At 36.0% G+C, this 14,256-nt stretch overlaps 1 protein-coding gene across 1 annotated transcript; it reads left to right on the top strand.

Annotated features, from left to right (window-relative positions):
• The first annotated feature begins 5,463 nt into the window (after positions 1 to 5,463).
• Positions 5,464 to 6,742, top strand: TGIF2LX (TGFB induced factor homeobox 2 like X-linked). Its single transcript, XM_047844298.1, has one exon. The coding sequence runs from the start codon at positions 5,583 to 5,585 to the stop codon at positions 6,294 to 6,296; it is 714 nt and encodes a 237-aa protein (XP_047700254.1). The 5' UTR covers positions 5,464 to 5,582; the 3' UTR covers positions 6,297 to 6,742.
• Positions 6,743 to 14,256: the final 7,514 nt, after the last annotated feature.

Below are 14,256 nucleotides of genomic sequence, written 5' to 3'. Positions count from 1 at the left end.
TATTTATGCACTTGAGGATTCCTCAGTCAGTCAAGAATCACAGTAACGTACACACCCCTTTTCATCTTTGTTGATTGGAGTAAAATGTTTCAAACAGCTCTTAGTCTCGCTGTGCACACCTCTTCTTGATGCTACATAAACTGTTGAGACTAAGGGATTTCATGCTCTTCTGTAATGCTTCACTTTTCATAGCTATTTGGGAATATAACATTTAAGTGTGTGAGTTCTTTCTTTGACCCCTGATAGTATATTTGAGGATTTCTCAAAAAGGTTTATTTTATATAAAGAGTGTATTCTTCTTATCTCTCAAGATAGTGAGGATTTAATTTTTTTTTCTTTTTTCTACACTCACGAGAGCACACACACATATGAAGACACAAGCATACCGCATCTTTATATGTACAGATATATTTGGTTTTATTTCTCTTCCTTTACTTTTTCAAAAAAATGACTAATAATTTGCATACTATTTTTCATTGTTCTTTTCACATTCTAAACTCATCCACGTTAATGAATGTCCATGCCATCAAACTTAATTGCTAGATTCTTTTCAATCATAAGGAAATGCCATTTTGTTTAATCAATCCCATAATGTTGGAAATAATGGTTTTAATTTTTCACAAGTATATTTTATTCTATAAAAACTATTTTGTATATTTAATCTCTATCATCTTATAAAATAATTTCCTTATGCTCAATTTCTTGAAGCAACATTCCTGGGTTAAACAGTACAGTAAACCTTTTTTTTTTATCCATCCTGTAAAAACAGCTCTAAGAAGGCTCTGTCCTTTTATACTACTACCAGAAATATATCAATATGCTTATTACAACATACAGACTCTAAACAATGTACTTTTTATAATTTACTTGGTCTTTGACTAGTTGATAGGAGAAAACATTACCAAATGTTCTTTTATATGTGTACTGTTGATTATTATGAAAGCTAATAAAATTTTTAATATATTTATTGGTCATTTATATTTATTCTTTATTAAATTGCCCATATTATTTATTAATTTTTCTATTAGGTGACCAACTCCTTATTGATTTCAAGGGGCATGAAAATGATGAGTATACTAAAACATTGCCTACGATATATATTGTCAATATATGTTTTTTGTCTTTTGTCATTAATGAAAAATGAATGCTTGGGGTACCTGGGTGGTTCAATCAGTTAAGTGTCCAACTCTTGATTTCAGCTCAGGTCATAAGCTTACAGACTGTGAGTTCACGCTCCACATCAGGCCTGGACTGACAGAGTATAGCCTGCTTGGGATTCTCTCTCTCCCTGCCTCTCTGCCCCTTTCATGCTTGTTCATTATCTCTCTCTCTCTTTCTCTCTCTCTCTGTCTCTCAAAATAAATAAACTTTTAAAAAATTTTTAAAAAGTGTATGCTTATGGAAGTTTTTGTTTGCCTGCAGGTTGAGATTTTTCATACAGAAGTTTCTAAATATTTACATAACCACATTCAACAATCTTTACACTTGTGATGCTTTCTGCTCAATTGTGCATGAATGTGCCCACGCATGTGCAATAGATAAAATCCCAATACCCAACTTCATAGTTAATGGTAAAGCAAAACTATTCCTTTTTTTCACAGGACAGTCACTTGTCGAAACTTATCCTTTCTTCTATGGTTTGGTCACTCTCATCTTCATTCCTCTTGTTTAAAGTATACTAAATTAATTTGCCAGGATTCTCCACACTTTCTATCCATACAACTCTACTAATATAATGACTTTAAGGATGGCTTCCTGTGTGTTTCTTCAATTTATTTAAAACAAAAATATCTGTCAGAAAGTATCCAAAGTTTGTGGTATATTCTTTGCAACGTTCATTATTTTCAGGATGAATAGGCATCTATCATCAATAATATGAAAAGTCATACCTATCTACTACACAGTACCATTAAGCCCTTAAGACTGTTGCCATATTTTGTTTGTTTCACTTATCTGTTTTTTGCTTACCTGTTTGTCATGCTGTTTTAATTGCTTTCTACTTTAAAATATAGTATATTATCTAGTATGAAAAATGTTTCCACATTAGTTTGTTTTTTCCAAAAAATAGTATAGTATATCACACATTTATTCCTCCAGATTAATTTTAGAACTATTTTCCAACATGTATTGTAAAGTGAGAAGTTAAAGGAAGTTGACAGTACTTGTGACTTTGATAGAAAATAGTTGCAAAGAAATATTTAAAGAAAAGTGACATAATTAAAATGTTGAGAATCCCTATATAAAAAGCAAATGTTTTGCCATTTATTAAAATTTCGTTTATGTTCTTAAATAGAATTTAATACTTGTTTCAGTATGATCCCTACATAATACTTTCTAATTTTATGCACAGGGATTTTATATCATTACTCTTGTCATGATTATGAGCTAGATTATTTCTCCAATATATTTTATAAATAATAATTATTGGTATATGTTAAAGGTTATCATTTATTTGTTTGTGATTGGCTACATCACCTAACTCTTATTTCTAATAGTTTCTCAATTGATGTTTAAATATTTCCTAAATGGCTAATCAAGCTATCAATACATCATACTATTTTACCCTCTTTTCTTATATACATAACATTTATATATTTTTTTTGGTTAATTCCATTGGCTCCATTGTCTAAGCAATGCTGCAATAGTAAAAATTGACAACTTTGTCTTGCTCATGAAATTAAAAGAACCATTTTTTTTTACTAGTAGGTATGAATTGTGGTACTGGTGATTTTTATCTCCTTATGAATCTGACTTATGTTAAGGAAGCATTTGTCAAATTTACCAGACCTTTCTACATTTTTTCTTCCTAACTTGCCACCACTCCTTAAATTTTGGAAGTTTATAAATGGCTTTCTGAATGTTTCTTCAATTCATTTCAAAGTGTAAAATATCTGGCCAAAATTATCCCAGATACTTTACATTATGATAAATTCTATGCACTTAACATTTTCTATTTTCAGATTTGGCAAAGTTGCATTACCATAGCATTAATTTTTATTTCTCTTAGGTCACTGTGTTTTGTTTGAGGAAATGTTTAGTTTTAGTTTTAGGTTGTTGTTTTCAAATTGTTTTTGCATTACTTCATTTCTTGGAAGTCAAAATATAAGCTTTTCTTTTTTTAACTCTGCAGATAGACTAACATAATTTGGAAAGTAGAATACTTAAGCTTATATTCAATTATAAGTAGATTACTAGAAACAATGAGCAGCAAGGTATAAAAGACTTCAGTCTTCTCATGCCTTATATATTTTGAAAATTAAGGTGCATATTATAGCATAGTACCATCTTAATTCATTAAACAATTATGAGAATACACTTTTCAGAGTCATATATCCCTATTTTCAATAATATCCCACGGCGTTTTATGTTACAAGAATCAATGAAGGAAGAAAAAATCTTATAGAAACCATTTCGATAATTTGAACTCCTTAGAAGTTTTAAAGAAATGGATGGAAGGAATCCATTACTGTGTTAAACATCTTTTTAATTCATATTGTTCATCTTCAAATTTTAAAGAAAGATAATACGAGTTCTATACAGTGTTTCAATTGTTACATCATGAAACAAAACCATTTTTTTTATCAACACTAAAGGGATTCTTCCAATTTTTCACCTAATTTCCAAATTTTTCTATGTCCCTATAGCTGTTATTGAGGAAAACAATCTTCAAATTTCTTAGTGATAATTTTGAACCACCATGATATTCCTTTTCAAAAGGGATTAATAAAGGAGTCATTGAAAATCAGGAACCTAGACCATGTAATTTAGAATTAAAGAGGTACAATTTTTTAAATGTTTATTTATTTTTAGAGAGAGAGAGAGAGAGAGAGAGAGAGAGCAAGCTGGGGAGGGGTAGAGAGAGAAAGGAAGAAAGAGAATCCTAAGAATATGACAGCAGAGTGTGACACTGGGCTCAAACTCATGAACCATGAGATTATGACCTGAGGCAAAATCAAGAGTCTTTCCCTTAACCAACTGATGCACCCAGGTGCCCCTAAATATATACAATTCTGTCAATACTTCAGCAGAGATCTAAATCTCAAAAATACATCAGCAGAGATCTAAATCTCAAAAATACAAAGAGCATCTAGAAGTTACAAGTGATGGAGGATAAGTTACTAGAAATCATACTGACAGACAAGAGTAGTTTCAGTGAACCTGGGCCATGAATGTATTGGTGGGAAATAACTAAGCAAAGTGAGTTTGCATTATGAAGAGAAACATTATCTTTTGTATTCCAGGAGCCCACAAGACCAATGGAAGTAGTAGCATTCTCAGAATATCCCAAAGGAGACCTTCAATTGTAGCCAACCCATGCACTTTCTGGTTATTGGGAACTTTGCTAAAATTACCATCAGATTTGATTGTGTATTTCAATAGATATCCCTTACAATAAATTTTAAGCTATGAAAGTCATCACTGGTAAGGTTACCAAAAACCAAAGGATCAGTAGATAATATTCTTATGTCCAGCCCAGTGACACCAAATAAGAACTCTTAAAGGTAAAATGATATTGTCCTTGCCAAATTGGAACTATAGATAATATATGATGCTTAATAAGAAGACCTGGAGTTTCCTCTGAAAACCCTCTGGAATTAAAAATCAGTAATACTATACATTGTCTGTAAGAAGTCAGAGTCCATGATTGTCTTCTAAATGGATCATAATATTCTTGAAGAACACTTGTTTTCAGCTATCTGAAATTAAAATGTACAATTTACAAATTATTGTCATCTGGTTCAAAGTTAATGGCTGGGTGCTTGAACTATCAAGAAAGATTTAAATAATCTAAGTGTGTTATCACCATTATTTCTTGAATCCTATCTTGTTCCATGTTTTTGGAAGACCCCTGAATTGTGACTGAAGCTTCAAAGAGAATTATCACAACTGGATGTCAAAGCCCAAAGTGCAGACATAAAGATCCTCATGGCATAATGAAGTCATGTCAAAGTTAAACCTTTCAAGGCCATAAAGAAAAATTGAAGGGACAAAGTTTCAAAAGTAACTGTCTAGTTAAAAATTACTCTTAAATTAGCTTTAAATATGGAGGGGAGGAGTCAGGGTACACTACCTACACTCTCCTTTTATTAAAGTTAATATTTAATAGGTTGTTTCTGATATATGTAGATGAGCCAATAATGCAATTATAAAGGAAAAAGGAAGAACGATATCAGAGTGAAGTCAAAAAGGAAGAAAATGAGGAAGCTATGCATAAGCCAGATGTAACCAGTAGAATTAGAATTCATTAGTTAACAGAAACTTTTCCTAGGAGCAGAGCAATAAAAGTCTGGAAAGCTTTAAATTGATGAGGTAAAAACAAGTGAATTTGAATCTATGAAAAAAAAGAAAGGAAAGGGGGAAGCAGGAAATGGGGGGGGATGGTCAGCACATAGGACAGAAAGGATATGACATCACAAAGCCCACTGGCTCAAAGCAGTTAGGAGCACTGTTTATCTGTTTGGGAAGTGAAAGGTGAAACTTCCCCTTAGAGACCTGTCCATGCCTTCTTCACTGGTTCTCCCAAACCCACATTAGTCCTAATTCCGCCATTCCTAATTCCCAAAAGAGTGAAGACAGGACTCATGAACATGGAAGACTCTGAACAAAGCCCAACAGAGAAGCAAAGCCTGGTTCAAGGCACCTCAGTCACATTGAATAGTGACACTGGTACAGATAAAGTTCTTGCCTCACTAGAGGGCAAGAGGAAGCGGAAAGGGTACTTGCCAACTGAATCAGTGAAGATTCTCCGTGACTGGCTGTATGAACACCGGTTTAAGGCCTACCCTTCAGAAACAGAGAAGCGAATGCTGTCTGAGCAGACTAATTTGTCTTTCCTACAGGTCTCAAACTGGTTTATCAATGCCCGCAGACGTGTTCTTCCAGAAATGCTTCAACAGGATGGAAACGACCCCAATCAGATCACCATGTACCACCAAAAAGGCAAGTCTGCTGATATGACCCATAAGCAGAACACAGATTCATCTATACAGGCAAGGTCAAGGCCCAGAGATCCAGACAAGATGCAGTGGCTGCCCCTGAGCATCCCTGTAATGAACCAGCCATTGGAGGAGAAGCTGCTGGATCCAGAGTTGTCTACAGGCCAGAAGCTCACCCCAAAGGCCCAGCCAAAAAAAAAGGTCAAGATTTCTACTAATGAGCCTGTGCTTATGTCATCTTCCAAACCTGTGTTAACAGAAGAGTACAATGACTTCAGCAGCTTCCAGCTGCTGGTGGATGCAGCCGTGCAAAAGGCTGCAGAACTGGAGTTACAGAAGAAGCAAGAATCCAATCCATGATATCCAATGTCCCTCCCTAAAATTATCAAGTAGTTAGTCCCTTGTCTACAGCAGTAGATCCATTTCTGCTCCTCCAACTAATGAATAGTTTTATATTTTATAGAGACCTTTTCCTTCTAGGGGTTCCATAAGAACCATTACTAGCTATTGGGACACAATTCTGCTAGATATTTCAGTGTTTCCAGATGGACTTGTCATCATGATTAACACTAAAATAAAGATATCTTCTTTGCTTCTACTATCTCCTAGGTTTAAAGGCTTCAGACAATCAGACCAATATATCTGAGACTAGACACAGTACTGAGACATCTTCGGAAGCCTTGCTTTGGCTTTTCTAATCAGACTTTTTGATCCCAGGGTTGCTGCAAATACCACAGCACCAATATGTCTCCCTCTGTCTAACTTTCCTTGTTGATTAGCATGAAAAATGGAAAAGAAAGGCTCTATAAAAGATGACTGTAACAGCACTGGTGTCATTTTAATGTTGGCGTTTTTGTGAAAATTTCAACTTTATGTTTTTCTTTGTATAGTTTATTGACAATCTTCAGGAGTAGCTATTTTTTGTTTGCAGGCGGTAAACATAAGAGTCAAAATACAGTGAATTAATGAACATGTTACAGATAAGGGTGCACTCATATTTGGCATACTAGTGAAGAAGCATGCAGTAAGATACAAAAATTCTACATGGTAATTTTCAGTTGTTAGTTCCAGCATAGTTGTTTTCAGAGGATACTTTTTTGTTTAGTTTTTATTTATTTATTTATTTATTTATTTATTTATTTATTTTTGAAGGGCTTAAGTTTATTTTTCACAGTTATGGAGGCTAGAAATCCAACATCAAGGTGCCAATTTGGGCAAATTCTTATCAAGGCGCTCACCTCTTGGTTCATAGACAGCACCTTGTGTCCTTGTATGATTAAAGAGGCTAGTGCTCACTGAAGCATCTTTTATAAAGGCATTCACCCCATTCATGAGGTCTCCACTCTCATGACCTAAGCACCTCCTAAAGCCTTATCTCTAATCCTATCATCTTTGGGATGACTTCAACACATTAATTTCAACCTATGAATTTGGGGGAGACACAAACATATAGAAAATATTAGTTACATACACATATGTATGTATAAATATATACACCCATATTAAATATAAAATATGTTAACATATAAAATGCTAAATATTAAATATATACATATTTATTTAACATTTCAATTCCTGCTTATTGTCCTTAGGATAAAATAGGAATTTATATTTTAAACATTTTTTTTTTAATTTGAGCATAGTTGACATGTTATATTAGTTTCAGGTGTACAATATAGTGTTTCAACTTCTCTATATGCTATGCTCACCACAAGTGTAAGTTACCATCTGTCCCCATACACTATTACAATATCATTGATTATATTCCCTATGTTGTGCCTTTTCTTACATGAATTATTTCATAACTGGAAGTCTGTACTCCCACTCCCCCTCACCCCTTTTGGCCCATCTCCCCTTATCTCTAGTAACCATCAGTTTGCTTTCTGTATTTATAAGCCTGACTGTAACTTTTGTTTGTTTATTTGCTTTGTTTTTTAGAGTCCACGTGTGAGTGAAATGATGTGATGCTTATCTTTCTCAGTCTTTACGTAACATAATACCCTCTATGTCCATCAATGTTGGAAATGACAAGATTTTTTTTTTATGTTATCCATTTGTCTATTGAAGGACACCTAGGTGGCTGCTGTATCTTGGCTAATATAAATAATGCTGAAATAGGGATAGGAGAGCATATATATTTGTGAATTAGTATTTTCATGTTTGTTGGGTATATACTTAGTAGTGAAATTACTGGATCATATAGTATTTATCTTTATAATTTTTTGAGAAAACTCCATGCTGTTTTTCAGAGTGGCTGTACCCACTTACATTCCCACCAATAGTGCATGAGGATACCTTTTTTCTCCACGACCTTACCAACCCTTGTTCTTTCTTTCTTCTTTCTTTCTTTCTTTCTTTCTTTCTTTCTTTCTTTCGTTATTCTGAAAAGCATGATGTGATGTCTCAGTGTGGTTTTCATTTGCATTTCCATGAGAATTAGAGATGCTGAGCATATTTTCATGTGTCTCCTATCCATATATATGTCTCCTTTGGAAAAAAATGTCTATCCAGGTCATCTGCACATTTTTACATTTATTTATTTTTGAGACAGAGCATGAATGGTGGAGGGTTAGAGAGAGAGGGAGACATAGAATCTGAAACAGGCTCCAGGCTCTGAGCTGTAAGCACAGAGCCCAACGTGGGGCTCAAGCTCACGGACCGCGAGATCATGAACTGAGCTGAAGATGGATGCTTAACTGACTGGGTCCCCCAGGCACCCCATCTGCACATTTTTTAAAATCAGGTTGTTTGGTTTTTGGTAATCAGTTGTGTATGTTCTTAATATAGTTTGTATATTAGATCTTTATTGGAATTGTCATTCATAAATATCTTCTTCCATTCAGTAGAGTGCCTTTTTGTTTTGTCAATGGTTTCCGATACTGTACAGATGATTTTTACGTTTTATATTCATTTTATTTTATTTTATTTTATTTTATTTTATTTTTTTAATATATGAAGTTTACTGTCAAATTGGTTTCCATACAACACCCAGTGCTCATCCCAAAAGGTGCCCTCTTCCATACCCACCATCCACCCTCCCCTCACTCCCACCCCCCATCAACCCTCAGTTTGTTCTCAGTTTTTAAGACTCTCTTATGCTTTGGATTTCTTCCACTCTAACCTCTTTTTTTTCCGACCCCTCCCCCATGGGGTTCTGTTAAGTTTCTCAGGATCCACATAAGAGTGAAACCATGTGGTATCTGTCTTTCTCTGTATGGCTTATTTCACTTAGCATAACACTCTCCAGTTCCATCCATGTTGCTACAAAGGGCCATATTTCCTTTTATTCATTGACAAGTAGTACTCCATTGTGTATATAAACCACAATTTCTTTATCCATTCATCAGTTGGTGGACATTTGGGTTCTTTCCATAATTTGGCTATTGTTGAGAGTGCTGCCATAAACATTGGGGTACAGGTGCCCCTATGCATCAGTACTCCTGTATCCCTTGGGTAAATTCCTAGCAGTGCTATTGCTGGGTCATAGGGTAGGACTATTTTTAATTTTGGGAAGAACCTCCACACTGTTTTCCAAAGTGGCTGCACCAGTTTGCAATCCCACCAACAGTGCAACAGGGTTCCCGTTTCTCCACATCCTCTCCAGCATCTATAGTCTCCTGACTTGTTCATTTTGGCCACTCTGACTGGCATGAGGTGATATCTGAGTGTGGTTTTGATTTGTATTTCCCTGATGAGGAGCGACGTTGAGCATCTTTTCATGTGCCTGTTGGCCATCCAGATGTCTTCTTTAGAGAAGTGTCTATTCATGTTTTCTGCCCATTTTTTCAATGGGTTATTTGTTTTTCAGGTGTGGAGTTTGGTGGGCTCTTTATAGATTTTGGATACTAGCCCTTTGCCCAATATGTCATTTGCAAATATCTTTTTCCATTCCGTTGGTTGCCTTTTAGTTTTGTTGGTTTTTTCCTTTGCTGTGCAGAAGATTTTTATCTTCATGAGGTCCCAGTAGTTCATTTTTGCTTTTAATTCCCTTGCCTTTGGGGATGTGTCAATAAGACATTGCTGCGACTGAGGTCAGAGAGGCTGCTTTCTCCTCTAGGGTTTTGATGGTCTCCTGTCTCACATTCAGTTCCTTTATCCATTTTGAGTTAATTTTTGTGAATGGTGTGAGAAAGTGGTCTAGTTTCAACCTTCTGCATGTTGCTGTCCAGTTTTCCCAGCACCATTTGTTAAAGAGACTGTCTTTTTTCCATTGGATGTTATTTCCTGCTTTGTCAAAGATGAGTTGGCCATACCTTTGTGGGTCTAGTTCTGGGGTTTCTATTCTATTCCTTTGGTCTACGTGTTTGTTTTTGTGCCAATACCATGCTGTCTTGATGATGACAGCTTTGTAGTAGAGGCTAAAGTCTGGGATTGTGATGCCTCCTTCTTTGGTCTTATTCTTCAAAATTACTTTGGCTATTTCGGGCCGTTTATGGTTCCATATGAATTTTAGGATTGCTTGTTCTAGTTTCAAGAAGAATGGTGGTGCAATTTTGATTGGGATTGCATTGAATGTGTAGATAGCTTTGGGTAGTATTGACATTTTGACAATATTTATTCTTCCAATCCATGAGCACGGAATGTTTTTCTATTTCTTTATATCTTCTTCAATTTCCTTCATAAGCTTTCTATAGTTTTCAGCATACAGATCTTGTACATCTTTGGTTAGATTTATTCCTAGGTATTTTATGCTTCTTGGTGCAATTGTGAATGGGATCAGTTTCTTTATTTGTCTTTCTGTTGCTTCATGATTAGTGTATAAGAATTATTGTATAATCAGTTGCATTTCTGATTCTGATTTTTGTACATTGATTTTGTACCCTGCAACTTTGCTAAATTCATGTATCAGTTCTAGCAGACTTCTGGTGGAGTCTATCGGATTTTCCATGTATAATATCATGTCATCTGCAAAAAGTGAAAGCTTGTCTTCATCTTTGCCAATTTTGATGCCTTTGATTTCCTTTTGTTGTCTGATTGCTGATGCTAACACTTCCAACACTATGTTAAACAACAGCGGTGAGAGTGGACATCCCTGTCGTGTTCCTGATCTCAGGGAAAAAGCTCTCAGTCTTTCCCCATTGAGGATGATGTTATCTGTGGGCTTTTCATAAATGGCTTTGATGATCTTTAAGTATGTTCCTCCTATCCCGACATTCTCGAGGGTTTTTATTAAGAAATGTTGCTGAATTTTGTCAAAGGCCTTTTCTGCATCGATCGATAGGATCATATGGTTCTTCTCTTTTTTTTGATTAATGTGATATATCACATTGTTTGACTTGCGAATGTTGAACCAGCCCTGCATCCCAGGAATGAATCTCAGTTGATCACGGTGAATAATTCTTTTTATATACTGTTGAATTCGATTTGCTAGTATCTTGATTGAGAATTTTTGTATCCATATTCATCAGGGATATTGGTCTGTAGTTCTCTTTCTTACTGGGTCTCTGTCTGGTTTAGGGATCAAAGTAATAATGGCTTCATAGAATGAGTCTGGAAGTTTTCCTTCCCTTTCTATTTCTTGGAAGAGCTTGAGAAGGAGAGGTATTATCTCTGCTTTAAACGTCTGGTGGAACTCCCCTGGGAAGCCATTTGGTCCTGGACTCTTATTTGTTGGGAGATTTTTGATGACTGATTCAATTCCTTCGCTGGTTATGGACCTGTTCAAGCTTTCTATTTCATCTTGATTGAGTTTGGAAGCGTGTGTGTGTTTAGGAATTTGTCCATTTCTTCCAGGTTGTCCAGTTTCTGGCATGTAATTTTTCACAGTATTCCCCGATAATTGTTTGTATCTCTGGGGGATTGGTTGTCATAATTCCATTTTCATTCATGATTTTATCTATTTGTGTCATCTCCCTTTTCTTTTTGAGAAGCCTGAATAGAGGTTTATCAATTTTGTTTATTTTTTCAAAACAGCAACTCTTGGTGTCGTTGATTTGCTCTACAGTTTTTTCAGATTCTATATTGTTTATTTTTGCTCTGATCTTTATTATTTCTCTTCTTTTGCTGGGTTTAGGCTGTCTTGCTGTTCTGCTTCTATTTTCTTTAGGTGTGCTGTTAGATTTTGTATTTGGGATTTTTCTTGTTTCTTGAGATAGGCCTGGATTGCGATGTATTTTCTTCTCAGGACTGCCTTTGCTGCATCCCAAAGCATTTAGTCTGTTGTATTTTCATTTTCGTTTGTTTCCATATATTTTTTAATTTCTTCTCTAATTGTGTGGTTGACCCATTCATTCTACAGTAGGGTGTTCTTTAACCTCCATGCTTTTGGAGATTTTCCAGACTTTTTCCTGTAGTTGATTTCAAGCTTCATGGCATTGTGGTCTGAAAGTATGTATGGTATGATTTCAATTCTTGTATACTTATGAAGGGCTTTTTTATGACCCAGTATGTGATCTATCTTGGAAAATGTTCCATGTGCACTCGAGAAGAAAGTATATTCTGTTGCTTTGGGATGCAGAGTTCTAAATATATCTGTCAAGTCCATCTGATCCAATGTATCTTTCAGGGCTCTTGTTTCTTTATTGACCGTGTGTCTAGATGATGTGTCCATTTCTGTAAGTGGAATGTTAAAATCCCCTGCAATTACCACATTCTTATCAAGAAGGTTGCTTTTGTTTTTGAGTAATTGTTTCATATATCTGGGGACTCCTGTATTCGGCACATAGATATTGATAATTGTTAGCTCTTCCTGATGGATAGACCCTGTGATTATTATATAATGCCCTTTTTCATCTCTTGTTACAGCCTTTAATTTAAAGTCTAGTTTGTCTGATATAAGTATGGCTACTCCAGCTTTCTTTTGGCTTCCAGTAGCATGATAAATAGTTCTCTAATCCCTCACTTTCAATCTGAAGGTTTCCTCAGGTATAAAATGATTCTCTTGTAGACAGCAAATAGATGGGTCTTGTTTTTTTATCCATTCTGATACCCTATGTCTTTTGGTTGACGCATTTAGTCCATTTACATTCAGTGTTATTATAGAAAGGTATCGGTTTAGAATCATTGTGATGTCCATAGGTTTCATGCTTGTAGTGATGTCCCTGGTACTTTGTCTCACAGGATCCCCCTTAGGATCTCCTGTAGGGCTGGTTTAGTGGTGATGAATTCCTTCAGTTTTTGTTTGTTTGGGAAGACCTTTATCTCTCCTTCTATTCTAAATGACAGACTTGCTGGATAAAGGATTCTTGGCTGCATATTTTTTCTGTTCATCATATTGAAGATCTCCTGCCATTCCTTTCTGGCCTGCCAAGTTTTTTTAGAGAGATTGGTCACGAGTCTCAAAGGTCTCCCTTTATATGTTAGAGCACGTTTATCTCTAGCTGCTTTCAGAATTTTCTCCTTATCCTTGTATTTTGCCAGTTTCACTATGATATGTCGTGCAGAAGATCGATTCCAGTTAAGTCTGAAGGGAGTTCTCTGTGCCTCTTGGATTTCAATGACTTTTTCCTCCCCCAGATCAGTGAAGTTCTCAGCTATTATTTCTTCAAGTACACCTCAGCACCTTTCCCTCTCTATTCCTCCTCTGGAATACCAATTATGTGTAGATTATTTCTCTTTAGTGCATCCCTTAGTTCTCTAATTTTCTCATCATACTCCTGGATTTTTTTGTCTCTCTTTTTCTCAGCTTCTTCTTTTTCCATAATTTCATCTTCTAGTTCACCTATTCTCTCCTCTGCCTCTTAAATCCGAGCCATAGTTGTCTCCATTTTATTTTGCAGCTCACTGATAGCTTTTTTTAGCTCCTAATGGCTGTTCCTTTGCCCCTTTATCTCTGTAGTAAGAGATTCTCTGCTGTCCTTTATACTGTTTTCAAGCCCATGATTAATTTTATGACTATTATTCTAAATTCACTTTCTGTTATTTTGTTTAAGTCGTTTTTGATCAGTTTTTTAGCTGTTGTTATTTTCTGAAGGTTTTTTTGAGGGGAATTCTTCCATTTGGTCATTTTGGATAGTCCCTGGAGTGGTGCAGAACTGGGACACTTCCCCTGTGCTGGCTTGAATAACTTGCATGGTGGGCGGGGCCGCAGTCAGACCTGATGTCTGCCCTCAGCCCACCACTGGGGCCATAGTCAGACTGGTGTGTGCCTTCTCTTTCCCTCTCCTAGGGGCAGGACTCACTGTGGGGTGGTGTGGCCCCTCTGGGCTACTTGCACACTGCCAGGCTTGTGGATCTGGCATATTAGCTGGGGTGGATCGGCAAGGTGCACATTGGCAAGAGGGGCAGGCTCAGCTTACTTTTCCTTCAGAGATCCTCTTCTGGAGGGGCCCTGTGGCACCGGGAGGGAGTCAGACCTGCCAGAGTGATGGATCCGCAGAAG

The sequence above is a fragment of the Prionailurus viverrinus genome, chromosome X (genome assembly GCF_022837055.1).
Source record: "Prionailurus viverrinus isolate Anna chromosome X, UM_Priviv_1.0, whole genome shotgun sequence".
Classification (NCBI taxonomy): domain Eukaryota; kingdom Metazoa; phylum Chordata; class Mammalia; order Carnivora; family Felidae; genus Prionailurus; species Prionailurus viverrinus.
This window is presented reverse-complemented; position numbering and strand designations above follow the sequence as displayed.